This window comes from Carassius auratus, chromosome 8 (genome assembly GCF_003368295.1).
Source record: "Carassius auratus strain Wakin chromosome 8, ASM336829v1, whole genome shotgun sequence".
Taxonomy (NCBI): domain Eukaryota; kingdom Metazoa; phylum Chordata; class Actinopteri; order Cypriniformes; family Cyprinidae; genus Carassius; species Carassius auratus.
In genome coordinates, this window is record NC_039250.1 from 9,138,705 (window position 1) to 9,165,626 (window position 26,922).

General features: G+C 37.3%; 1 protein-coding gene across 1 annotated transcript in view; it reads right to left on the minus strand.

The window, feature by feature from the left end:
• Positions 1 to 26,243, minus strand: part of LOC113107209 (adherens junction-associated protein 1-like) — a 43,949-nt gene extending 17,706 nt beyond the window's left edge. Inside the window, exons 1-2 of the mRNA XM_026269554.1 lie at positions 25,166 to 26,243; positions 3,970 to 4,691 (exon numbers count right to left, since the gene is read on the minus strand). Of these exons, the coding sequence (XP_026125339.1) occupies positions 3,970 to 4,691; positions 25,166 to 25,194 (751 nt within the window). The 5' untranslated portion in view covers positions 25,195 to 26,243. The remainder of the gene's footprint in view (positions 1 to 3,969; positions 4,692 to 25,165) is intronic.
• Positions 26,244 to 26,922: the final 679 nt, after the last annotated feature.

Here is a 26,922-nt window from a genome sequence, read left to right on the forward strand (position 1 = left end):
GAATCCTGAAAAAAATTTCAGAGAATCCTGAAAAATATATCACGGTAAAAAAAAAAAAAAAAAATGAAGCAGTTTTCAGTTTCTCAACTGGTTGCTTGAAACAATCTTATAAATTAATTATTTTGTGTTGCACAGAAGAAAGAGAGTCCTACCAGAACAATATGAAGGTGAGTAAATGATGACATAATTTTCATTTTTGGGTGAACTATCCCTTTAAGAGCCCTGCAAAACAATAAATAAATAAATTCCCCGATAGTAAAGCATCTACAATACCATAATGAAAGGAGTTAATGCTGTCGGTGTCCTGGATTTTAATCAGGCATGTGAAGAGTTCCACTGACCTCCATGCACTTCCTATGCTTTGAAATGAACTCCGCTGAACACCCGCTCGTATGCATGTCTAATGCCACAGTTTTGTATTCACAGCCCATTGCTTATTTCCCCCCTATTACTTTGCATGTCAGAAGCAGTTTAGTACTGGTGTTCAGTACAGGTTTGCAAAAGGCTAAATTTACCCCGGCTGCTCGCTGAATGAGAAAGCAGAGGGATTTCACCTTGATAGGTATTTCGTTTCATCAGACAGGTTCGGCTGTAGCTTGACAGAGATGGATAATTATGGCATGCCTTAAGGGCACTACATAGGACTCACTTTCAGACTATATATGAAAGACATTCCAAGGCAGCATACTACATAATGCATTGATAATTCAGATACTGTAGACCTAACACCATCAAGAGACACCATGCAGCATTTGATGTTGAACTCTTTCCATGTGGCCAGCGTAGAACAGAGTGAAGGATTGTATTCAGCAGGGATTTACTAATCAACAAGCCATCTTTTCCATCTGCAGTTCCATTAAGTTTTAATATTCTCAGGTTGCTTGTTATTTGTTAGAGTCACTGACGAGTGACTTGCAATATTTTTTTTCCCTTATGGCAAAATAGCACTTAAAAGACAGCTACGGACTGTGTGCAGCAAACAAATTATTCAATTTTCACGCCTCAGTTGTATTAAAACTGCAATTAACACCGGTATTCTTCCTATTCACCAGATAATTCAAATATGCAAAAACACTGCGGCGTTGTCTGTATGGGCCCATTACACTTGCTTCCACACACAGAAAGCAAAAAAAACACAAACCAGTCAAATTAATTAAGCAGCAAATATTAGATTTAACTGCTTACTGCACATACTGTGACAGCAAGCTTCGAATGTGAACCACTACCTCAGGGTTGCTATTTTTCTATATAAATTATTTATATTAAGCAAACTATTAGCATAAAGTAGCACACCTGAATTCTTCTTGTAACGTGAACATCTTTGGAACAACAGAAATAAAATTTGGTCAGAGCTCGATTTTTGAGATTTTACAAGAAAATACTATTTCAGCTTTTCCACTTCATTTTAATGTGTTAATTTCCATTTTATTGTTCTTACTTGTGAAATGCAGTTTCTGAGAGAAAATTGTAGACATTTTAAAAATACGAAATTTTATTCTTAGCAACATGATTTTATATGTCATTCTTTTAAAAAGTGTATTGATGCTATTTTAATACTTTTTTTTGTAAGTATAACTGTATATGTATTTTATGTATCATATATAGATGCTATTTTAGCAAAACCTCAACAGTGTTAGCCAGCTAGTTGCCATTGCCTTTTTAATTTTAATTTAATTCAGCAGAACATGCAACAACATTATTTAATACATTGCACAAAATCCTTCCATTTTAACAATTTTACTTTTTAAGTCATGCATCACTAATGTCACCAAACAGAACCGCAAAACTAATTTACAATAAATAATAATAAAAATAACCCAATTAGGCCTTTCAAAGAAGCGCATTGCAATTCTATTTGATGCTACTGATGGCTCAGAAATGACACAATCATTATGATTTTTGAAAACATATAGCGGCATTAATGAGACTTATATTAGAAATAATTCTCTACAATCTCCTCCACTAGTGTTAGACTATGTGGTTTAGAACTGTCAGTTTGGTGCGAATGATATTTTGCGTTCACCTAGCCTTTATAAAGATCAGAAGAAATGAAGGAGGATTATTTGCAAAGCACTTAATAGATTAAGGGAAACCTCATTCTGGCCTTTAGAGGTAATGACACTGCTGTCGTCACTTCAGATTGACTTCATTTTGCTAATCATTCCCGTGGTTAATGAGGCCGTGATATTTGATTGGAGGTTGACCTTTGGGCTGAAATATAATTCGACATGCATGGATGTATGTAAGTTTCCATTCAGGGGAGTCGTAAAATTGTTCTTGCTTGTATATTACTCACCAATGACTCTAATTTTATGGGAGTCTTTACTGTTAATATATTTCGCAGCTAATGTAATCTATGGCATGCTAATGTGCAAAACTTGTGAAGATGAATAACTTCGCAGTACTGCAGATCTGTAGTGTAGAATTAGGCTTTTTTTCTGCAAATCGCCAAAGTGTCATTTTTAGGGGTCATGCTATCAGTCTTTTAATATGTCTTGCACTGAACCACGCTTTTGGTAAACTTAATTGTGCGTTAAACTTTTGCCTACTTTGAACAGTATAATAGATCTCAGTGCACCGCAAACACAGATAGTGTCAAGCCAATTTGTTGAAAGTGTCAAGACGCTTCCCCTTTTGCACAGATTTATGGAGCACAATAGTTGATCTACCCAGAGGACTTCACACTGAATGGATGACTAGCCTAATACTGTGCAATACCAAACACAGAGGACAGATTGCAGCCTAATGGCAAACATGAGAGCTAATGCCAATCATCATCCTTCTAGGACAGAGAATAGAATAATCTCCCCAGAATTCTCAAATACTGACGGATACTGAGGTTGCCATATGTAGGCTACTCTGTCATGCAGTACCAAGGCCTAGATTATGCAATGGAGCCAAAGATGATAAATGTAACTGCAAAAGTACATTAAAACCATCTTGCTGCCTCTGTGCCTAGTCGGTTAATGACTAAACAAGCAACATTTTGTGTATGAAAACTGGTTTCAGGCTTCTGGGGCTCCAAAACATCAAGAAAGATTTAGAGATGATTACGATGCTTATTTCTCTGTAGAAACTGAGCGTTGAAAAAATGCACTATATTGCATAATATCAGAAACAGCAAATGATGCAGAAAGGAAACTATGCTGCCTTTAAAACTGGCCAGATGAAATGAGCTGGCCATTTAGAATTTAAATGATAATAGCCTTTTAAATTCCAGTTAAATTCCTGAATTTGAATTGAAAATTGTCGTTCAAATTTAAGTGTTAACAGGAATTGTAACTGAAAGTAGATTCAAATTATTTCTGATGGATCATGTAACAATGACGACTGGAGTAATGGCTGCTAAAATTCAGGTTTCTGTGAATTTAATTAAATAAATGCAGCCTAGATTTATAAGAGACTTATTTCAAAAGTCAATGTATTCTTCTGCCTGCTTAAGAAACTTTTAGCCACAAAAAGCAAAAGTGACTCTCCACTTTCACAAAACTTTCAAAATAGCCTATTAACTTTCAACACCAGCAAATTGTTATTTTCTCTATATTTGCTTATTTTCCATAATTATACAGCAGCTGAGGTTTTTCACAGCCAAATTTAAAGACTAAGGCAATATTTTCACCAAAAAAAGCTAGCTAGATGCATGCTCTTGGCCTTTTGACAATTCAACCACCTTCTTTCCTGTAAATTGCTGAGCAGTTGTGTGCCAATTGCAGCTTCGTGAGCATTTTCCACCCTCGGTTTTTCAAAGAACCCACACAGTGTTTTTGATGCACTGCATTGTGGCTTGAGACCCAAAGACCTCTGCGTCATTTTCATGAATGACCTTAAACAGGCCCCTAAAAATATCTCTGTTTTGCTGCCTCTGAATTAAAAAACACATGATGAAACATAAGCTGATTAATTATCGTACACGGATTAAAAGGCAAAAGCTAAATGAAGAAAAAGTCTCCATTCGGAATTATTTCCTACCTGGTGTCTCCCCAAAAGGTTTCGGTGGTTTGGCAGTCACTCGGGAGTTGCTTGGCTGTGTGGTGCTGTGCCTCTTAGGATGTGCAGTTGTAATCACCGCATACGTCCTTTGGGGGCTGCGTGTGGTAGTGCTAGTGACGGTAACTGTGGTGGTGGAAGGGGCTAAAGAGGTGGCGGTGGGACTCGGGGTCACTTTCGCCTCCTCCTCAAGCCCCTCGTCAGCCCCTGTAGGGCCCCAGTCAATAAATCCTGCCACTGTGGTGGTCCTCCCCTCCAGGGAGTCAAAGCCGTTCCCTTTCAGCTGCCTTCGTAAGCGAGATAAATGCAGATTTACATCAGATTTACTCTCCTCTGGTAATGCAACTGACTTCCCTTTGTCAGAGGGGCACTCCGCGCAAAGTTGTCGTTTTTTGAGTGACCTATGGTATTTCCGCCCCCACAATTTGGTGCCCCACAGCTCCCCATGATTGCCTAGTGATGGCAAGGGAGGGGGAATGCCACGATGCAAGACACCCAGAGTCCTCAAGTGCTGGCCGGTGAGCGTGTCCCGAGTGGACAGAGGGTGCAGCTGCCGGCGGGGCACTGATCTGGGCAGTAGTTTGAGGGTGAGCCCTTTGCCTGCTGGTGTACAAAGAGACAGATCCACTGTGAGATGGACAAGGATGAAGAGGATCCACATTCTACATCCCAGCATTCTTCCTGGTCTCCAAGCAACCATGGAACTGAAGAGCAGAAAAAAGAGAGATGCAAATCAGCTGCATTGGAGAATCTTAATCAGTGCGTCTTTTATACATCACAGAGAGAGTATGCATGCTCGGCAAAATTTATACAACTTCTTTACCTTAAAGACTGTCTTATTAGATATTTCAAGGACTGGCTACTGTAGATTGGGTACTCTTTGTAATGTCCTTATTTCCGACACCATTTTCCAGTCTAGTGATTTTTGCTTTAGGCTTCGTTCTGCTCAGTGACTCACTAAGTTCTCATAAATTGAACTCTAATATTAATTAGATGTGTGATTCCCCTTTAACAGCTAGATGCTAAAAGCAGACTTCAATGTTGTTTTCAAAGACATTTACTTTCAAAGTTTTAGCCCACTCTTCAATTACTTTGCTTTGCAAACAAACGTTCCTCTGGCTGCATTGGTCTCATGGTGCTAGCAACGTAAAAATCAGGTTTACACGCACTAATAAAACATAATGCTTGAATGCACTGCATACTGCCTTGGATAAAAGTGGGCTAAATGTCTGATATTTATTGGTATCTCGTAAAGTTGAGCTACAGTGCAACTATAAAGTGTATAAAATAATTTTATGTATAAAAACTCATTTATATTATATTGTGAACATTTTCTGAGATTGAGCAAAAAGTCAAAATTCAGATTGAAATCTATTAAAATGTATTGTTTAAAATTACCCATAAACTATATCCAGATATTTTGTTCCTTCATGTTACCTTGCTTTTTGTCTTTTGGAAGCAGAATACAGTAGTCAACAGTGGATCCAAAAAAGTTAATCAAAGTTGTCCTAAGACAAGAAAACATTTTGATTTTAGGACTTTGATGAAAGGTTTTGATCCACTTCAAATGTTCACTAATGTAGTATGATCAAATTTGGTGGTTTAAAAAAAAAAAGAATAATATCACATTTCATTATTATGACAGCCCTAAAAAAGCATTTCTAACTTTTTTTTTTTTTTTTTTTTTTGCCTAGACACCCTAGCACTCCCTTGTGGTCCCCTGGGGGTCCCTGAAACCACTTTGAAGAGCTCTAAAACTCCTCAGACCACAAAATGTCCAACTTCCACTGTGATGGCTTCTTTTAGCTGAACTACTTCTTGAGGGGTGCAGTTTTTTTCAATTCCAGAACCTCAAACACATTGAAATGAGCTGTCACACTCAAATCTAGAAGCCAAGAATCTGTATTGATCCAGACAGAAAGAGAGTTCATCAAGGCATATCTGTAATCTTTTCTGTCCTTCGAAAATATTGGACACAATCAAAGGCTGATATAGAGGGATTAAAGAGCCCACACATTATTCTATAATTCTTTTACATTTATATAGCGCTTTTCTAGATACTCAAAGCGCTTTACATAGACAGGGGGTATCTCCTCATCCACCACCAGTGTGCAGCATCCACCTGGATGATGCGACGGCAGCCATATTGCGCCAGAACGCCCACCACACACCAGCTTACTGGTGGAGAGGAGACAGAGTGATGAAGCCAATCAGTAGATATGGGGATTGTTAGGAGACCATGATGGTCAGAGACCAATGGGCGAATTTAGCCAGGATGCCGAGGTCACACCTCTACTCTTTCCGAAAGACATCCTGGGATTTTTAATGACCACAGAGAGTCAGGACCTCGGTTTAACGTCTCATCCGAAGGACGGTGCTTGTTGACAGTATAGTGTCCCCATCACTACACTGGGGCGCTAGGACCCACACAGACCACAGGGTGAGCACCCCCTGCTGGCCTCACTAGCACCTCTTCCAGCAGCAACCTAGTTTTCTCAGGAGGTCTCCCATCCAGGTACTGACCAGGCTCAGCCCTGCTTAGCTTCAGTGGGCAACCGGTCTTGGGCTCCAGGGTGATATGGCTGCTGGCCACATGGCCACACATAGGCCTTCCTGTTGCTTAGAGATGCCAATTTTACAGAGTAATCTGTCCCACTGGTGAACCGTCATGTCTGAAGTCCAACACAAAATATGAGTCATTCTTAAAAATTATATACTAAAAGGTTTATAAAGCCAAGAACTGAAAGAATATAAATTCCCTTTCCATTTACTTATAATTAAGAGCTTGTTCAGAATGCTGCTTCTTCTCTTCTCCATTCCTCAAGCACACTATGAGAGGGCCCTTGCTCTCCATTTTCCTCTCTTCTAGCATCTCTTTACATTTCTCTCTCACTTTCCATTTGGAAAAAAAAAACATACTTGTGGGATCTGGTCTGACTGAACTGGGTCAGGACCTTGGGTTGGCCACTCATCTGAGAGATTTTACCTCACTAATAAGGTCCTTCAGTCCCATTGGGCTGGGCCCCGGGGGGCCTGACTCACACTCCCTGTGCTAATGTGTTCCATTAGAAAGTAATTCCTGTCAGGATCATTGTATTTACTTAAGGAGACGTATTGGAACCAATGTTGTGCAATTAATGATCATCCATCTGCTGGCTGTTGATGAAATTAGGTGACTACATTGTGAATTCAAGGAGGCTGCTGTGATATTAATGAGGGCTAAATTAAGGGTCGCATAAGACAGGGTGTGAATGAGAGTGAGAAACATTGAGGACAGCTTTGCATGAACAACCCCTCCCTGCTCTTTTCTTTTAACGCATCAGCTACGATTCGGGTCACTTCAGCATGATGCAGCCCATTTAGATTCTGCATTGTAATTCAACACGTCGGCCACAAAGCAAAGGTCTTGTTTATATTTAGATTTTTAAAATAACCAATTTGAATTCACAGACTACAAACAGACACTTTCAGGTTCAAAATGAGCTTTTTTGCCACTCAAACCAATTAAGATGACATAGGCAAACCTCTTCCAATTACGTGCCGTTCATATGAATGTTCTCTAAATTTGTTGTGACATTTCATCAACTTGTGACTGATTTAATTGCATTAAGAATATAAACATATCCTGCCTTATCAGTTCAATCCAAGTAATGTTAAAGTTCTTAATGAAGGTACTGGCCAACTGGCGAATTACAGTATTTTCTTTTGTTTATTCAACGGATTTTCATTCTGTATATTTGCAAGACACTGAAAATGAGTAAATAAATTAAAAAATAAAAATACATAAAGAAATGCTATAAATTAAAACTACAAGGGACAAAGACAGGAATAAAGTAGATGAATAAAGAAGATTTTCCTTTGGAATATTCATAAGGCTAATGTTCACTATGTTTGCAAGCTTGCAAAAGATTTGTGCTTAGTTGCTTAGATCTACCAGCAGCACAAATATACAGTAGACTCAGAGGGAATATAGAATTTATTTTCTCATCCATATTCATGATAATGGGAGGAAATATATTTTTATTTAATAAATCAAAGGCGCTAAAAGAACACATTTCCTGACACAAGCAAGTTAAAAGTAGCAGCTCGGGTGTTCCTAAAATGTTAAATGGAAAATATGCTATCTGAAAAAGCCTGAAAGAAAATGAGAAGACCATCTCATTTTTCCTCATATCTCGCTCATATCCGCTCTGTTAAAAGTAAAGGTAATAACACCGAATTAACTGATCAGGAGTTTCTCCAAAGTCCTTTAAGGTCATCTTCGTAACACATCAGACAGCTACAGTACTTCTAGTCAGATGCTGCAAAATACATGCTGGAAACCTTTAATGATATTCAGCACAAGTTTACTCACAGCCCCATCATTTTCAACTGTTTGTAACAGTATTTCAACATATTAAAATAGATTATTTTATTAAGAGGCATGAGATATAAAGATTGTTGAATAATATACTGTATACTAAATGAAGTTTACATACTGGCAAATAGTTTAAGCACAAACCAAACAGAATTGCATGTTTGCCTCTGTCTTACCGGAAACTATAGAAGCACCTTTTTTCCCCATAGTGCTAAAACTAAAGGTTACAGACACTTCTTATTTGATAATGCAATGAATTATGGGGGGAAAAAAACACAATAAAAGGGGTGTATTAACCATTACACAGAGAAGAGAGCACATTCTTTTGAACAATTGAACTTTCCCTTCTTTTTTTCTTTCTCTCTTCTTCTCTGTTCTAACACTTGAATTTAATATGTAGCTAGCTCAGTCTGTTCTGATTAGTGTTGCAGGATGGGACAGGTCTTATTTGACTCCACCCATTTACTGCCCCTCTCAGGACTAGATGTCAGTACTAACACATCACAATGTACAACAAAAAGTACTGACAAAGCTATATTAATATTGCATAATTCCACAGGGTAATGTTTTACTGATCCAACACTAAACATTAACATTAAAGGAACAGCTCACCGAAAAATTTGCTAAAACTTTACTCACCATCAGGCCACCCAAGAAGTAGATGAATTTGTTTCTTCATTAAACAATTTTCAAGCAAAATTTCATCCTTTTGATAATATTCTTCAGCATGATTTGAAATGACCCAAAGAGCATCTTGAGTTCCAGCACATCTGACTGTCTGATCAATGTTAAACTTGATTAGCAACCAAGAAATAGTGCAGAATCTTAAATATCTCTGTTACTTTTGCACTACAGGTTACGAAGGAATATCATATAATAATGGTCTAAATACACATGCAAGCCCAGTATATATCCAGAGGGATTACGGTAAGCACTGTCCCAGGTTACTATTAATGAGATGGGAGGTTTTGGTAGATGAGCATATGGCTGGTGGAAAATTCAGGAACATCCAGTACTAGTTACTCAGCTGTCTTCACATCCGATAAGTGATTTTCTTCACACAAGACAATCAAGTGTCGTGATCTCATTTGTTCCATTACTAGTCATCACACATACTCTCTAGACACAAGACGAAACACAAAAAACCAGACCAGAATGATTTCTGACGGCAAGCCAAATGCTCACTGACATATGACTCATGGGCCGATTTTTCAGCTGAATTACACTTCAGAGAAGTGTTGCAAATAAATATGGATTCCATGCCTGCATTTTGGATAAGCGGGTAGCTTATATCTGAGTCAGTCTGATCCTCATACAGCCGACTGAGTCCTTGGATCAGTCACTTGGTTTATCCTAAGCAGAGTGAAAATAATGAAAATGTAATTGGACAGGTAGAATTATCTGTATTTACAAATATTACATACTTATCTATTTTATAAGATAACTTTACTGTTGTATAACTTATGACCAATAAGATACCATAAGATATCCTGTATTTATAAAACATCCACTGATTTTTTCAAAGGCAACTGAATTAATAATCATAAGTATTTGTATGTAAAATATAAATTTTGCATGATGGTGAATGAATTTCTCAAAAACAGTCCCATAGCAACACTCTAATTTAGCTGTAAATTATGGAGAAATGCCAATTTATTAGTACAGATGGGACTAATCAGGGCTCTGAACCGGTTCAAGGAACAGAAACCGGAAACAAACAAAATTTTGACAGGAACAGAAACAGAAACAGAAACGAAATCAAATTGAATAGTTCCTAACAGAAAATTTGAAATGGCCATTAACCGGTTAATAACGTTATTTTATTGTTCCATTTAATATTTGAAATTTGCTGTCAACCAATCACGAATTCCAGCAGTACGGCAGATGCAAATGTGACGCTGAAGCCAAGGAGTGAAATGGTTCGCTCAGCTGTGAACTCATCACAGGCAAGTCTCAATGGCAATGCACTGCCTTCAGGGCCGGATTAAGTCCAAATTGGGCCTGATTTCTCTGCATTGGTGCATGTGCATTTGACACTCAAGCGCCAGCATGCTTAGCCTTTCCTGCCCAACTGAGGACCGCAGCTCTTGATTATTCCCAACTTTGAGAAGCTCCGTTCACGGGGACATTGGACATCATCATGCACAGATAGATGCGCTAACCAATTTCGACATTTGGAAACGTCTGAGAAAGATTCAACAATGACAAAAGCTCGTACAAGCTCTGCTGATTCATTCACAGTCAACATGAGTGTGCATGAATGTAGCAAACTATCAGCTAATTTTGACTGATTAATAATCAATCAGTTTAAAAAGTCATTTATTTATTTTCAGTCAATTATCAAAATATTTAAAAAGGTTTGCTGAATGGTTAAAATATGCTACTTATATATATTTGTGTACATATATACTGTTTATATATAAATAAATTATATAAGTTTTTTTAGAAAAAAAAAAGAAAAGATTTAATTCAAAAATAATTGAGACAAAAAATGTCTACAAACAATAGGCTATAATAAACACTGTAAACATAGCTAGGCTATTTTTATAATCATTTGGCATTCAAATACATCGCAAATATGGAAACATTTGATTTTGTGTTGAATGAGAGACCCAACGTTGGTTTCAGTTTAGTTTTAGCCTAAATTAATTAGTTTTGGTTTGTCTATAATATTGCTATAGCTTCTTATATTTGTAATTCTTGTTCTTTTCTAAATACTGTTAATAGAAAAGATCTGTTGTGGAGTGAGGGGAATTAAAACAAACTAGCGGAGCTTTTCAAATTTCCCGGAACCTGAACAGTTTTCATTAAACTCAAAATAATTCTTAGAATGAAATTTGGAGACCGACTTTCGGAAGCATATACAGAGTTACTTATTATCCAGTAACAATTATTCTATATTCTTTGCACTGTGACATTACTGACTAGGGATGTTAATTACGGTTATTTTTCCTAACCGACTGGATTGACGTTTTCAAAGCCTAAACTTTAGAGGATTTGTTTTGGAGAGAAACTAATAACTGTTTTTATAAAGTTTGTAAACATTTTGCTTTAGCCTACAGACATTTTAGCCTTCGTTATTTCAGAAAGTAATAAGGGCTAATAAAATGTGATGTGAGCCGCAACTTTTTTTTTTTTTTTAACAATGCAGCAAACATTTTTAAATATCTTAAAAATACTTCGATGTCTTTAGAGTGGTGATAGATTTTTTTTTTTTTTTTAAGTAGCTTACATTTGGCCAAAATCTACATAGAGAAGATGATACTGTATTGACTGAGCGTTAGATCTCTATTTTTTCCTTTTACTTTTAAGTAAACAAAATGCTATACTTAATTATTATTATATTATTATTATTATTATTATTATTATTATTAGGCAAATATAGGCAAAGAATATTGTTGTTTCAAAATAACGTTATTAACTGGTATTTCTTTCACCTGAACAAGTATCGGAACGGTAATAATATCAGAGGAATGCATAACAGAAACGTTAACATATCGATTCTGCTCGGAGTGAACAGATTGATTTTTTTTTTTTTTTTTTCGTTTTCAAGCCCTGGGACTAATAAATGTAAAGTCATATGTACTTCTGTCTGACTGAAAGTAATTATTATTAAACCTTGCATAAAAGCATAAAATATAAGCAGAGAATGTTTCTAATTCCAAATATAGATTAATAAGTGAATATCAATACTAATTAGACCACACTGTAAAACATACCATCATTGAAAACAACTGCCCTCGTCTTTCATATATGGTTTATAAATGAACTGGAAGGATTTCACATTTCATATTTAGAGACTAGCAGTAATGAACAGGCTATGAATTGGTCTGTTAGCACATGAGCATATAAGAGCACTGCATCAGAATATGCTTCCTGCTGGATCACTGGGATGTAAAAGGCTGTTTCACAAGCTCTGATCTACATGTTATCGTGTGTGTGTGTGTGTGTGTGTGTGTGTTTCAACCACTGGAGAGCTCAGCTGTGTGTGTGTGTGTGTGTGTGTGTGTGTGTGTGTGTGTGAGTGTGTGTTGTGACTGTGGGGGAGATATCTCCAACAGCCTTGCACTGACATTTCATATCCCTGCCACAAAGATGACAGAACATGACTCCCTCTTCACACATACACCCTCTCAACACAAATACACATACACACATACATACATACACACACACAATGCCTCAGAGTGAGAGACAGAAAGACAACTAAAAGACAAAAGGCCTGTAATGATTATAAGATTTCAGAATGCCAATCTATGCAAGTGAAATTTCACAACTCTCAATAACACAGCAAAAATTAAATGCTATTGAAAAAATAATAATAATAATAATAATAATAACAATCCATCATCTGTTGTTAATAAATGAAATAAAATATAATAAAATATAATATAAATTAAATTAAATGAAAAAGACACATTAAAAACACCAGGCAAATAAAGCTTAGTTGTAAAAAAATAAAATTACAGTTTATTAAATTAAATTTAAAATAATGCTAAATTTTTAATAAAATAAAGTACACAATTAAATAAAATATATGAATTAAATAATAATATTAAATTAAATTAAAGTACAAAAAAATAAAATACACATGAATGAAAAATAAAATAAAATAAAATAAAAATTTATCTGGACAGCCTTACTAGTCTGCCTTAGAAATGGCCAGTGGAAAGCTATTCAGGAAGGATCTCCTAGTAATTATACAGATATAGAAGCATCAGAAGCAGGCTGGAGAGACATGACAGGGGTGTCTGCGTATGTGAGAGTGTGTAATGAGGCTTAGCCAAGGAAAAGGACAAATCCCTGCTCTCTCGTTGGGAGAGATGTGACGTCATTGCAAAGCCCTTCCATTAACTCACTATAGGAAAGATTTCACACATTAATCTGCTGACAGGTCTTAGGTAGAACTGCAAATCAGTGAGATTATCTTCACAGTTTTTCAAAAACATGCCTGAGCTCTTCAGTGTAACAGTGTTACAATGTCTCCAAACACAGATTTATAAATCAACAAAAAGGTGCAGTACCTGCAGAAGTAAAACATAAAGGTCCCAAAAGTCTCTGGTATTACAGTGAACATCTCCTTGAGTTGTTTCAGAGACATGCTAGACAGTTGAGTCTGTCTGGAGCTGAGACTCAAATCAAATGAGCAGCAGGCCTCTCTTCAGCACCTTGGACAGCGCCACAGCTTCTGACTGCAGTCACAACAGCACAACAGTGGGAAGAAATGTCAGGACAAGGCATGGGTGGGGAATCATCACAGTTCATAATGTCAATCGTAGCTCAGCAAAGATGGTAAAAGTAGAGAAACAGCTTATCTGAGACTTATTTTGAGCCTCTTCTCTCCTTTTTAAGTAAGTAAGTCTGAGGGTGCTGCAAAGTGTACCTTCAGTGTGACTTTCAAAACTTCGTAGTCACGGTCAACAACGTAAGACAGCAGATTATCTACATTACCCAACTAACCTACCACATTTTGTTACTGTACTTACATCTTATCATGATTTAGCCAAGTAAAATCTGTTCTTTGATCGACACAATTCAAATTAACCAATCAGAATTTGGGATTAGGGTTCTGAGGTTTGGCCTTTAACAAATTTCATCAGCTTATAAATTCAAGATTAGGTTTAAGTTTTATGGTACACTACTAAGTAATCAAATGTTCTTTTCACCTTAAGTAGCTACTTACTTGATCTCACCCTAGAAAGGGACTTTAGTTTGGTTTCTGGTTTACTGTAAGTGAATGAGTGTTGCCTGCTAGCTGCTTCACAATAAAGCTTTCAAGAAACTTCACTCTCTCTGTTCCTCTGAACAAACAGCAAACTTCTACCTGAACTGTTCAGACCACCGCAACCTTCAAGAAGCAGCTGAAGAAAGTTCATATGTTAGCACACACATAAACAAATGAACTTTATGTAATAACAACTTTCTTTCTTTCTCTTCTTCTCTGCATTTCAGCTTGTGTACTAATCAAATCTTTCACTTCAAACTTGGTACTTGTAGACTGCAAATACTGATGCCACTTATGAAAACTTGTTTGTGGTGCTCCTTATATGCAAGTCATTTAGATAAAAGCAACTGCTAAATTAATAAAGTAATGCAATATAAAGTATAATGTACACTATTTATTGCACTTCGAATATAGCACTTATTTTAAAGGAGAACAAAACTTTAAAACCATCATAAGCCATCATGCGGTATTTTTACAGTGTGAGAGATTTCTGATCAGCATCATGGCTTGTGGCTCAAAAGAGTGTAAGTGTGAACAGAGAGGGTCGAGCAGCCCTCAAACCAGATCCTCCAAACGCTTAGCACTGTACACACATGCATACATGTGCCCAAACACACACACAAACACACTTCCAGTCCATTCAGTCCACCTTTCCCGGGTTGTGTAGCGACTCGAGTATCTCCCAGAGCAAGTCTCCATGCTGCTTTTCGCACACCTAAAATAGGACTCAACAGATACAAGAAACCTCTCATTTGCATTGCGATAGAAGAAGCTCATGAATAGCTCAGTGAGGGCACTTTTGCTTTCTCTCTGTCTTTCTCTCCCTCATGCATTTTCTGCTCCAGGGGCAACTCTACGTGATCAAACATGCCTATTCATTTGACTGGACGGAAGCGCCTTAAATGCAAATCCAGAGAATTAGATACAAAGAAAGAAACAGAGAGACAATAACATCAACCGTTCCTCTCTTAATCTGACATGTATATTTGCTTTTTCCAAAAGCAGTCTGATGGAAAACAGATAAATGCTGACCTCCAATGCATTGGCCTCATCCCTCTCTTAAGAGTTTCAAGTTTGCTTTTAGTTATCACCCTTGGACTCAGGCAGAGTAAAGGATGGATTTTTTTAGTGCCTGACAGGAATAATACAGACAATCACATCTTCAAACAAAGTTGATGGGAAAAGACCTATAAAAAATAATGAAATAAATGTGGTTTCTGTGGATTTATCAGAAAATGGAATGGACAGCCCACATGTCCTTGCTTAGCCCGGATCACTGCGTACCTGTCTATATAACTGGCCTCTTTAATGCTCAGTGGCTCAGTGTAATTCTAAATGACAAGCATCAACGTTTGTATTATTTTGGTCCTGAAACCACAGGCTATATCTGCTCTATTAATAATCTATGCTTTTCAGCTCGGCTGCACTATGAGGTCGGCTCATGTACGCAGGCACGAGTGCGTGAGAGCAAGACAGGAAACACACTGTCTCACCTGCACAGGAGTCAGGACATCACCTGTAACCTGCCCAAGATGCCCACAGGCTTTTCTGAGGGTGGCCAAACGGCAAGCAGTGACAGAGCACCATCTAAAAGAATGGAAAATGCCTGCGCCACTTTATGAATAGGAATAAAAAGAACCTACATTACACCATTCATAAAGTTTTGGGGTTAGTAATTATTAAATTTTATTATTTGATTTGATTACTTCTATTAAACCTTTTTATTTATCAAAGAATCCTTAAAAAAAAGACATTTCCACGAAGACATTAAGCATGTTTTCTACATTAATAATAATAATAATAATATAATAATATACAATATAATAGGGCAATATAATAATATTAATCGTTTTGCAGTCCTACAATACAATATATACAGTATATATATATTTTTTGTTTTTGAAAAACACTTTGAAAAAATAATTGCTGAAAGTTCAACGTTGCCATCACTAGTATAAAAATGGCTATATCTACTGTCATAATATTTCATTAATCACAGAAATGCAGCCTTTGTGTTCATGAGATTTCATTTTTTATAAACATAAAAAAAAATTACCACCCCCAGTTTTACAAAAGTCCTCAAATCTACAAAGTAACTGTGCATTTATAGCTTTATGTAACTTTTTCTGTCTGTTTCTTTGTCTTTTATTGTACTAAAGAAACTACTTCTTTTGTTTCTTTGAATCAAATGCTGGTCAGGACTCCCGAATGCCACCCTAGAGAAAGAGAATAAGAGAGATAGCCGAAAAGGATTCGCAATAGATAAGAAACATTGGCTTGTTCTTTTCACTGCCTTTAATAAGAGTTTGTACCTTTAAGGCAGAGTGGCCCAGAATAATAATGGTTGGAGGAGACAGGTCAACACCACTGCACTTTAAAGCCTGAAGGTCGGTTCTGGCTCAAGCGTCTGAGCAAAACGCCTGTCCGGAGGAGCAAACAGCAGATTATGAGCAGTGCTGGACTCCATTTTCTTCTGCGCTGCCTGTGCACGCTCAAGCCAAGATTAATCCTGCCATTACACTTCATGAGGCTAACACTACACACATATGGAGCAGTGAAGACAAGGCACTAATTAAGCAACAGCGCAAGAGAGGGAGAAAGAGAGAGAGCTTCCCTAAGCAGATCTGTAAAACGAGATTACTAACATCAGATCAACAAGAAAACAGTGACACAAAAACCAATAAACATAAATGAAGCGGAGTGTATTTTGAGATGATGAATGTGTATGTGTATGTGTGTGTGTATGTGTATAATGTGCCCTTATGCCAATGTGATTTGATGGTCAAAGCAATTTATTACTTGGTATAGCCGAAAATTCATTAATACATAAATTACACACAGATGAAACAGCATGCAACTCAGAAAATAATCATGCACAATATTCACCCTGTGTGTTCTTATGTTACCCAGAATACTCTTCAGCTCTGACCCCCACACCAAAGCCCATTCACACCAGGAATGCTGATAAATAAACATTAACTGTATTAGCACACTAATTCAAAATAAAGTTCTGCTTATTCTAAACTTGAAGCCGAGTTATTTGTCTGCTACTCTAACTCTTTAAAGCGGGATGGATTATAATGTAATCTGTAATCTGTAAACATTTTTATTTTTCATCAACTGGATAAAAAAAGCTTGTGAAGGTGATTTTAATGATATTGTTTCTCAGTGCCGTAATAGTTCTAATTGTGGCTGTTAATTTTAATGTTAATTATATATATATATATATATGTACATATATTTCTTTAATGTGGTACATTATTTCAGTAATAATATTTTTGTAAATAATGCTATATATAATATTATTAAAATAACCTCATGCTAGTAGATCTTAAGCCTTTTTTTTTGTAGCATAACAGAATCTGTCATCTGATCTGATAGATAAATGATTCATGTTGAGTATGCTGTATTACATAACTGCAGGAAAATGGAGTAAATAAAACGGACTTCCATTCCAAAAACAGCAGAAATCATGATGCACAACGCAACGTCATACTGCATCCATGCATACAGCTCAAGGCCTCAAATATCAAGGTATTGAACTCATTTTTCAGGAGGGATGGCTTTCTGGAATGTTCTCTGTCCCTGTGTCTGGCAAACTCTCAGGAATGTGGTTAGTGTTACCCACTCACAGCCAACTGCTGATCAAAATGTGAGCTCTGTGAAGAAATACCACCGTCTTCTTTTCTTAGAGAGAAAAGATTTAGTTTTGCCCACATGAGGATGTTCAAATCTTCCTCATATTGAAGTCTTCAGTAGAAAATTAATTGGTTAACCAAGCATAAAGCCGGATTGATGAAATCATATTTCAGCAGAAAGGTCCTTATTGAAGGCAATTATGGGACAGTGTGGAGAGGGCCGTGGGGGGCTGGAACCTTCACTGAAGCTGAATCTTGCCTGAAATGCTGTCTAGTTTCAAGGTCACAACTCAAGTCTCAAAGTTTCAAAGGGGTGAGATTCATTACAACATTTAGGACCTTTTAAAGGTTCTGAGTATGGAAAATCAGTAAGTGCTGGATCAAAGCAAGTCAAACTCCGACTCACCCCCTGAGCTGGCTATTTTTACCTCAAAAGTGTCCATCAGACGACTCTGCATGCTTCTTGGCCAGCCTCTGGGCCAGACTCATCTATTTTCTCTCCATCACACTCCACTACTACTGCTATCTGCCAAACGCTATACCACTTTGTCATTACTGTTCATGTCCAATCAAATGTGATGTCAATCATATCTCCACAGGCACATCATAAGCTTCAACACAAGTTCTCTCAATTCATTTTGACTTGCCAGTTCTGATTGAGTTTCAGCACAGTGTTTACTTTCACTGTATTGCAAAAGTACTACTGTTTATAATGTTGATAATGTAAAAAATTTTCTTAACAATATCTTATTTATCCTTCATTTTTTTAAACATTCTATTCATCAGATAATTACAAAATTATGCACCATGGTTTCGACAAAAATATAAAGCAGTAAAAATGTCTTCAATGCTGATAATGATGAGAACCATTATGAATAATTAAGCATCAAATCAGCATATTTAAATTTATTTCTGAAGGATCATGTGATACTGAAGACAAAGGGTATGGCTGCTGAAAATCCTGCTTTGCTATTACAGGTATAAGTTACATTTAAAAATATATTAAAATACAAACAAAACAAAAGAAAAATCAATTGTTAATATATTTTACAATATAACTATATTTACTGTATTTTTTATTTAAAAAATGCAGCTTTGGTGTATAAGAGACAAATAAAAAAAAACATAAAAATGATAATGATTATATCATATAATATACAGTATACTACTAATTAGTATATATATAATGGTATACACTACTAAATATATATATTTCCCTTAACATCAGTATAATCAAGCTTATGATATATACTTCTATTATGGTAGTAAATACAAAGGTATGTTTTCCACAAACACCAGCATAATCAACATTTCATTTACGCACCATTAACCTATCCCAAAAAATAAATAAATAAAATCATGGATCTCTTTCGATGTGGTTCTTACAGTAAATTTCACCCAAGCCATGGCAGAGTGCATTTATCCTGCCAGATTTCCCTCTGTTTGCTATGTGTTCAATGTGAAAGGATGGCTTTATTGGTATATCCATACCCTCTGCGTGCAAAGTCTCTTAAAGTGAATGGCTATGCAAACAACTCTGCGTACCAGCTGATATGGACTCATAGGATTCACTGGTGCACAGAGCGCTGCAAATTCTATCTCTTCTGTTAGTTCCTGTACCAACAGAGGCCCATGTTTGGAGTAATATAATATATTGCATTTCAGCACAAATTAATGCCTCGTCACGCTAAATAAACGATCCCTGCTTGACCTCAATAAGTCAGTGTATGTAAAGCATCCAGTTAGCTTCCAGAACTCTACATGGCAGTTTATGTGTCCCTGGTGTCCATATTGCTGTCATGCATAGTTAGCAATTACACTGTCCAATTACATTTCTAAACTATCTGAGACTTGTAATTAGCATGTAAGCTAAAGTTCCCCTGTCTGCTTGCTCTGATGCGGTGTTATGGGAACTCGAGTGCAAGTCATTATCACAGGCAAAAACACGGACCAGAAACTCAACTCAAAGACTATGGGTCTGGGGACAAAGTTTTAACTTACTCAAACTAGGACTGGGTGACAGAAAGAAATCACAAATTTGTGATGATTTAATCAAATAAATTTGAAAAAAAAGCCAAAATAGTAGTCTGTTACTGCTTGTAACATAAACTTTAGTAATAAAAATCATGTTAATTTGTTTAATTTTGCTGAATCTTAAACCCATTATTTGTATTATCAATCAAAACAATGATCACTGGAGACTGAGATTTTTCATATATACATATATTTTAGTAAAATCAAAGAATGTAGTTAAACACTGATGTTGTAAATACTGTTTAAAATTGATTAAATAGCATTCTTTCTAGTGTTAATGTGGTAAAAATTGTATTCGCATTAAACATTTTGAATTTATTTGGCAACAATAGCTGTTTTGGACAAAATGACACCTAATAAATAAACAGTGGTATATCAAGTTTCTGAGCCATTCCAGTTAGCTGCCACCTCTGCTGCTAGCAGATTCACAAGAGCAGATTAGTGGGAAAATTATGACATGATTTGATCGTAATAAATTTAATGGTTTTCTTTCCTCTTGAGTGGATGAATAATGGACTGATGCCACCAGCATCTCCCCCAGGACAGCTGTTTGGCTGAATTGTGAAATGTCATATTTCTACATTCTGTTTACTCCCATTAAATTCAAAATGCCAAGACAATGCTCAGATCAGATCCAACAAATATTACAGCGAGTGCCAAACAGCAACCTGAGGAATGATCCAAATTTTAATCCAATAATTATGCTGATTGGCAGAATGAAGCCATCGAGCGGATTAAATTGGTTGAAATGGAGATCGCCTCTCAAATAAATGTGAAGAATAAGTGGAACTGTGCAATAAACTGATTTTTTAAGGCTTATAAATTGATTTGTGAAAGATATGAAGATTTGTTCAGAATCTAAACACATTTCGTATTCAATAGTAAAGACTAGAATATTTTCAGATGCAATTTTATGGTTTGTCAAACAAATGTTCTGGTGAAAATGAACGTTAATGCCTCCACTTAGTCATTTATACACAAATGATCCAGTAAAAACATCCAATCCCTCATCAGGGTTCAGTTGAGCCAGGGTAAACTGGTTTAAACTGCCTTTGAAATAAACAAGAAACTGTTTGCTGTCCTTTTCGTAAAGGACAATAATAGACTGTGTCCAATGCTGGAAGACTTATATACATGTGTGTGTGTGTTATAGTAGGTCAAGTAAGTACAGTCAAGTGGCACTTTATCACAGTAAACAACAACAAAAAAGTAAACACACACACACCAACCGACTCTTTAGCTGTGTCTAATACAGAACATTGCTCGGAGGAGAGGATCAGCTGTTATTATGGATGAAAAGATCTGTATTGCATCTGTACAGCAGGGATCTTCCAAACTAAAAGTTTGCAGATAACAGAGCCTCAACAGCCACAGGCATTTAAAGACTCATTACTAAAATCCCTCAGCACAACCGTGTACACGACCCACAGGCTCAATAAAGCATGCGCGCGTGCAGTACATGCAAGCTTAAACAACAGAAACCACGCTTCTTCTTTACTAAATGTGCAGTTTTATTAGTTAGAGGCATTCACTTCCTCTCGGGCAAAGCTAGACGTCCTGGGGTGCGTTTCCCAAAACCATAGTTGCTAACCTGTAAGGAACATAGTTGGTTGGCAATGGGAAATTGCATTGCAACCAAAAAAAATGGCTTACTTAGTTTAATTGCAAACTTAGTTACCAACTATGGTTTTGGGAAACGCACCCCTGGATGTTTGGAGAAATCCTCAGAGTCCTTTTAAACTCATATAAAAGTGTTTACTGTACATTTTCAAAACGTGTGTTGGAAAAAAAAAAAAAGAAGAGGGAGAGAGACATGGCCCTCGAGGGCTAGCAGACATTGTTGGTCTTGTGGCATGACGGATAAATTGGAGGGTTTATAGAAGCGGTATTGATTGAACAAAGGTGCTACATGAGCGAGTGTGTGTGTGTGTGTGTGTGTGTGTGTGTGTGTGTGTGTGTGAGGTTCAGGTGTGCCCCTTCTGCCCTGACAGACAGGCAGTGCTGAGGGGTACAGGGCACTCGGCTGCCATGGTGACTCAACTTGGACAAGTAACACTGACTGTGAACGCTTAAAAATATAGGTTCTAAAATGGGGTTCATTCAGTGATTTCATAGAACATCCATTTAGGGTTCCACAAAGAACCTTTAGTGGACACAAAGAAGCATTTTTGCTTAGAGTAAAGAACATTTTAATAATCTGAAGAGCCTTTTTCACTAGAACATTTTGTGCAATGGATGTGAAAGGTTCTTAAATGAATTGTACATCCCTGCATCTTGAACATTAAAATTTTGCTGATATGCAAAAAAGTTGTAATATCACCTAATTTAATTATGTTGGTTAATTTAAATTATATATTAGCTTTAATGCACATATTTTGTAAAAAGGTAAGTGAAAAACAGGCACCATTTTTTTAATCATAGCCCCAAAATTAGTAAGAAACAAGCATTGGATTTCATTCTGCAAATATGATGCAGAGAATATGAGAGCCTGTATGTTAAATGCATATAACTTTTTCAGTCTGTCAGGATGCTATATAATATTTAACTTAACTCCGATCAAGACTTTGATGAAACTCTTTGAATGTACGTATGCTAATACAGATAATTCCCACTATGAAAAGGCAAAAGTTACATAACCAGAGTTTGTTAAGCCCTAATTTTTAAACATGGTGTTTCACTTCTATTTATTTATGCCTTCAATGTAGTCAGATCCTCAGAAAGACTATCCCTGGTTGAAATCTTAGAACTTTTTTGTTCAGACTCAATTTTTTGAGGCCTTTTTCTGGATTTTAAAAACTCTTCTGATTAAGACACTTCAGCTTTACTGACATGTGTGCCATTAGCTGTGGTATAGAGTTGTTTCTGGCTTATTTATCCCTTGAAGATGTTGTTACACAACAGTTTAAGTGGGGGTGTGCGCAATCAAATCGTCCTGTCATTATATCAGACCATCAAGAGTGTCAAATGGAGAGTAGAAGCACTCCTCGCACTAACCAGGCATGCATTACTGTGCGAGCGAGCTTACATCCGGCAAGAAAAAAGTGGTATAAAAATGTGTCTTGCTATTACACGCTACAGTGTACATGGTAATAAGATAGTTGTGTGCTGCCATTTAAGACATCGACGGCTGTACAGTGTGCACTTACAGAACCTCATCTGACAGGGGGAAGAAGAAAATGTAAAAAAAAAAATTATCAAATTAAGTCATTTAAACATTTTTAAAAAAAAAAAATATATATATATATATATATATATATATATAATAAATTTACCCAACGGCTTGTGTAAAAGCAGAGACGAGCTAATTCTTTCCAGTGACAGAGCCCGTAATGAACCAGCTGCTGTTCAGGTCAGCACACGGGCTGATATTCCCCATATTCCCATATCTCTGTTTACTCTCCTAACGGCTTCCAGGTCAGTGAACTGGACACTGAGATACATGCCCAGTCTTTGGCATATGAGGACCCATTCGCCAGGCTGTTTTAAATACGAGAGCATCAGCATAATTTTGCAAGGTACACAGGAGAATCAAGGCTCTCGAGAGAACACTGGAGCTATGAGAGGATGAATAACCTTGATGTGAAGATATTAAAGTAGTTGATGGAGCAATTAAGAGATGCAGCTAATGATCTTCATCAAGGCTATTCAGCCTACACGCAATACTGAGGAATGGGAGATTCCCCGCTGTCTCTTAACTTGGCAGCCGATCCACCTTAGACCTTGCTGGAGTGCAACAAAGCATGTACGTGCCTTATTGCCACTGTGTAATGTAAAACCAAAAAAATTAAAAATGAAGAAAGAATGAAGATATATATATAAGGCATGGGGAGGCTAAATTTATAGTACTTAGTTGTGTTTTTAGCAGCAGCTCATCTAGATGTGAAAAAATTCCTCTGGTTTACCAGCAATTTCATACTTAATTTTCTCCTTATCTAACACACTGCTAAACTCCAATTGCCATTGCTCACAGTTTTGCGCAAATGTTTTGTTCCCTACCGTATTAAATTCTATATTACCTGAACTTTTTTTCTTATTGATGCTTTAAATGAAAGCAGCACAGAGAAAATCCATTAAAAACGAGGTAAGATACATTTCTAAGTTACATTAGTCTCAGAACATAAAACGATGAGGATCTTCCATGAATTTTTGAGTAAGCCTAACTTACCAAGCTTACTGCATATAGTTGGACACCCAGTTTCATACTATAGTCTGACCAACCAGCAGTTAGTCAAGGGGTAATCAGGCTTTTTTTTGCAACTGATATTAGACCAATCCATGTTTGACTTTGAGAAAAAAAAATTCTTGACTATGTAAATTTCTTGACTAATTAACTTGACTATAAGACTACTCTCATCCAGCCACTGGACCATATGACATGGCTCTATAAAGTAATAAAAAAAAAAAAAAGTCGAAGCAGATCATGCAAGAACACCTTCTGAAGAACCTGTGAATGGAAGATGTTGCAGCATCCTACATCAGGTAAAGAATGAACAATGATGCTCGCCTTGCTCCATCATCATTCCCATCTTTAACATGCTCCTGGAACAGCCGCTAAACCGATCTCAAATTCTGCCACTTTAAATCACTGAACTTGTAGTTGCTCAGTTTTCAGTGCTTTTTTGGAATGAGGGTCATCAGTGCCAGGTAACTAGAGACTAGAGTAATGAACATCTGAATGAAAAGTGCTTCCTCTATATGGCTCTTACTCATGAAATGTTGTAATTCTTGATTGTATAGTGTATTTCTTAGCATTTGGCTGACTTTTTGTCCACGTGGAAAGTATAATAAAGATTTGTTACATGAATGTCTGTTTTGAATTGAATCCTATGCTTGCTATGTATGTACTGTAAGTGCTAAGAGCTCCTGTTAATCACAAATAAATCCCTGGCCATTACAGCTCTTCTGATTCTGACTTAACCTGACTTTCCACTGACCAATAGCACACCATCTGAACCTTATGATAAAAATATGAAAAACATCACAAAAGAGATGTGATTCATGAAATGGCATAGATTTCTTGACCGCACAGAAAATTCTGGCATGGTGTACTGTGTGGTATGTGAGGGTGTGTTTAGCTGAACCTCGACCTAATTTGCGCGCGTCAAGTCTTTGGCTATCGCATCGCGGTTATTTGGCGACCCCTAGCGAGCACTGCGCGAATAACTTCAACTCGATTCGCAATCTTGTTAATTACGAGCCCTATAGTTTTCATACAAACCAGCATCACTTAAAATGTTTCCTAGGAAATATTACCAACTCAGAGCTGTGGGATTTAAATAAGACGTCGCGTTCAAAACAAGTGAAGTGAAAACAGCATTCGCGCTTCAACTTGCCACAAAACTCTTACAGATGACAGGATTTTGGCAATGTGCGTTTAATGCATTCAGCTCTTAGCTGAGATATCTCAAAAGGGATATTTATTACCTGCGTGTGAAACACCGTTTCAGCCACATTTTTCCAGACAACAATTCCGAATCAGTCCTCCTGGTATTCGTCCATTTATGCGTTCCAACAAACGTCGACGCTCGAGCGTTATGGTCACCTTAAGTTAGACACCTTACTCCAAATGTTACGGATGCTAGCATTCTAATGTTATATATCCCGAGAAACCGACAGCTTGAAATAGCTCCACGTCTCTCCAGAGCGAGGACTGGGCGAAGTATTCACGAAAAACAAGGACGCGTCTTGTCCCCTTTTTAGTTGCTCGCCGTTTTTCTCCTCAGAAGTGCGCACGGATGTGCAGAGCGACCCAGCGGCAGCGTGGGCAGCTGGACGGCTCAGTCGCTTCTCAACTGCCGCCTTCTTTCACATTCACAAGTTCGTCTTGATTATACTCCACTGGAAGAAAAAAAAAAGTCAAGAAGCAATGGGAACCAGGCGGCAAGGTGACAGCGTCAACATCGCCCGTGCGCTGCGCTCGCGGTCACCGCGCACTTTCTCTACATTGTTATGAGACCGAGCGCAGACTAAAACGCAAGATAAAACATCGAGATTTCCGTGGCGCAAAACCATGTCCTACATTGGCTGAAGAAGCTCTTCGATAGTTCTCGCAATCTTTTTACAGCTCGGATAAATTAGTGACGCGAAAATAACCAAGTAAAGTGAGGAATGAAACACCACTTCACGGACGCGCGTGATGAGTGGAGAGCGTGAAAGCGACGCTAGTCATTTGGATAGATAGATAGATAGATAGATAGATAGTGTTATCACCACTGTGCGCGCTATCCACCCTCACTGCTTCTCTTTCTCTCTCCCCTACTCTCTCTCTCTCCTTTCCTCCTCCGTCTGACTAACAACCTGCCAGTCCTGCTTTAGCTGACAAACCCGTGACGTCATTTTAAAGTAAAATATGTAACATTTCAGACATCCTTCCCCCTGTTTCCCTCAGAGGAGTTCATCCGAACCCAATTCTATCTCAATCTCTGCTCGCCGAGATAAATCAGTCTGCATATGGGCTATGAAAAGCGCACAGCACTTTCCACTAAGGGGGAGATCAGTTTCTCATCCCAAGGTTAATACAGTGTCTAGTGGGTTTACTGAAGCACTAGAGCCATATCCTGCAAATTACATGAGCGCGTAATGCCACATTTTTCTTCCTTGTGAAACACAGAAACTCTTTTTTTGTTGTTAAGATGATTGATCTTCCACTCCAATTTACCATAAGAAGAAAGAGACAGCAGTGGCATTGAATGGTTGAATTCCTGTTTATTTCACAGGAATGGCTTTAGCTCGCTGAAAAGGAATAAAAACTCTGTCTGTAGTCTGTCAGGCAGCAGGAAAGCTCATTAAGCTGGTGCATTTGAGAGAAGGGCTTTGTGAAAACAGTCCTGATGAAAAAAATACATTCCTGGAAAACACTAGCTTGAGTAGAGGTTATGAAGTGTCACATTTTGCCTTCATTGTGGGGCCCAAACAGTCCCCACAAGGATAGTTAAACCTATCACGAACATTGTGTTGACCAGCTAACGGTCCCCACGAGAAAACGGCTAAATAAACACAATAAATAATGTCTTCATAAAAATCTAAAAATACAAAAAGGTTTGTGCAAAGCTAACGCCGGAGGCTAAGGGAAAGAAAATATCATTAGCTCAATATAAAAAACAATAGAATAACAACAGAATAGCAGGCTTATATGTGTATTGCTTTCTACCGCAGCTAAGCAGAGTTTAAAAGACGTATTT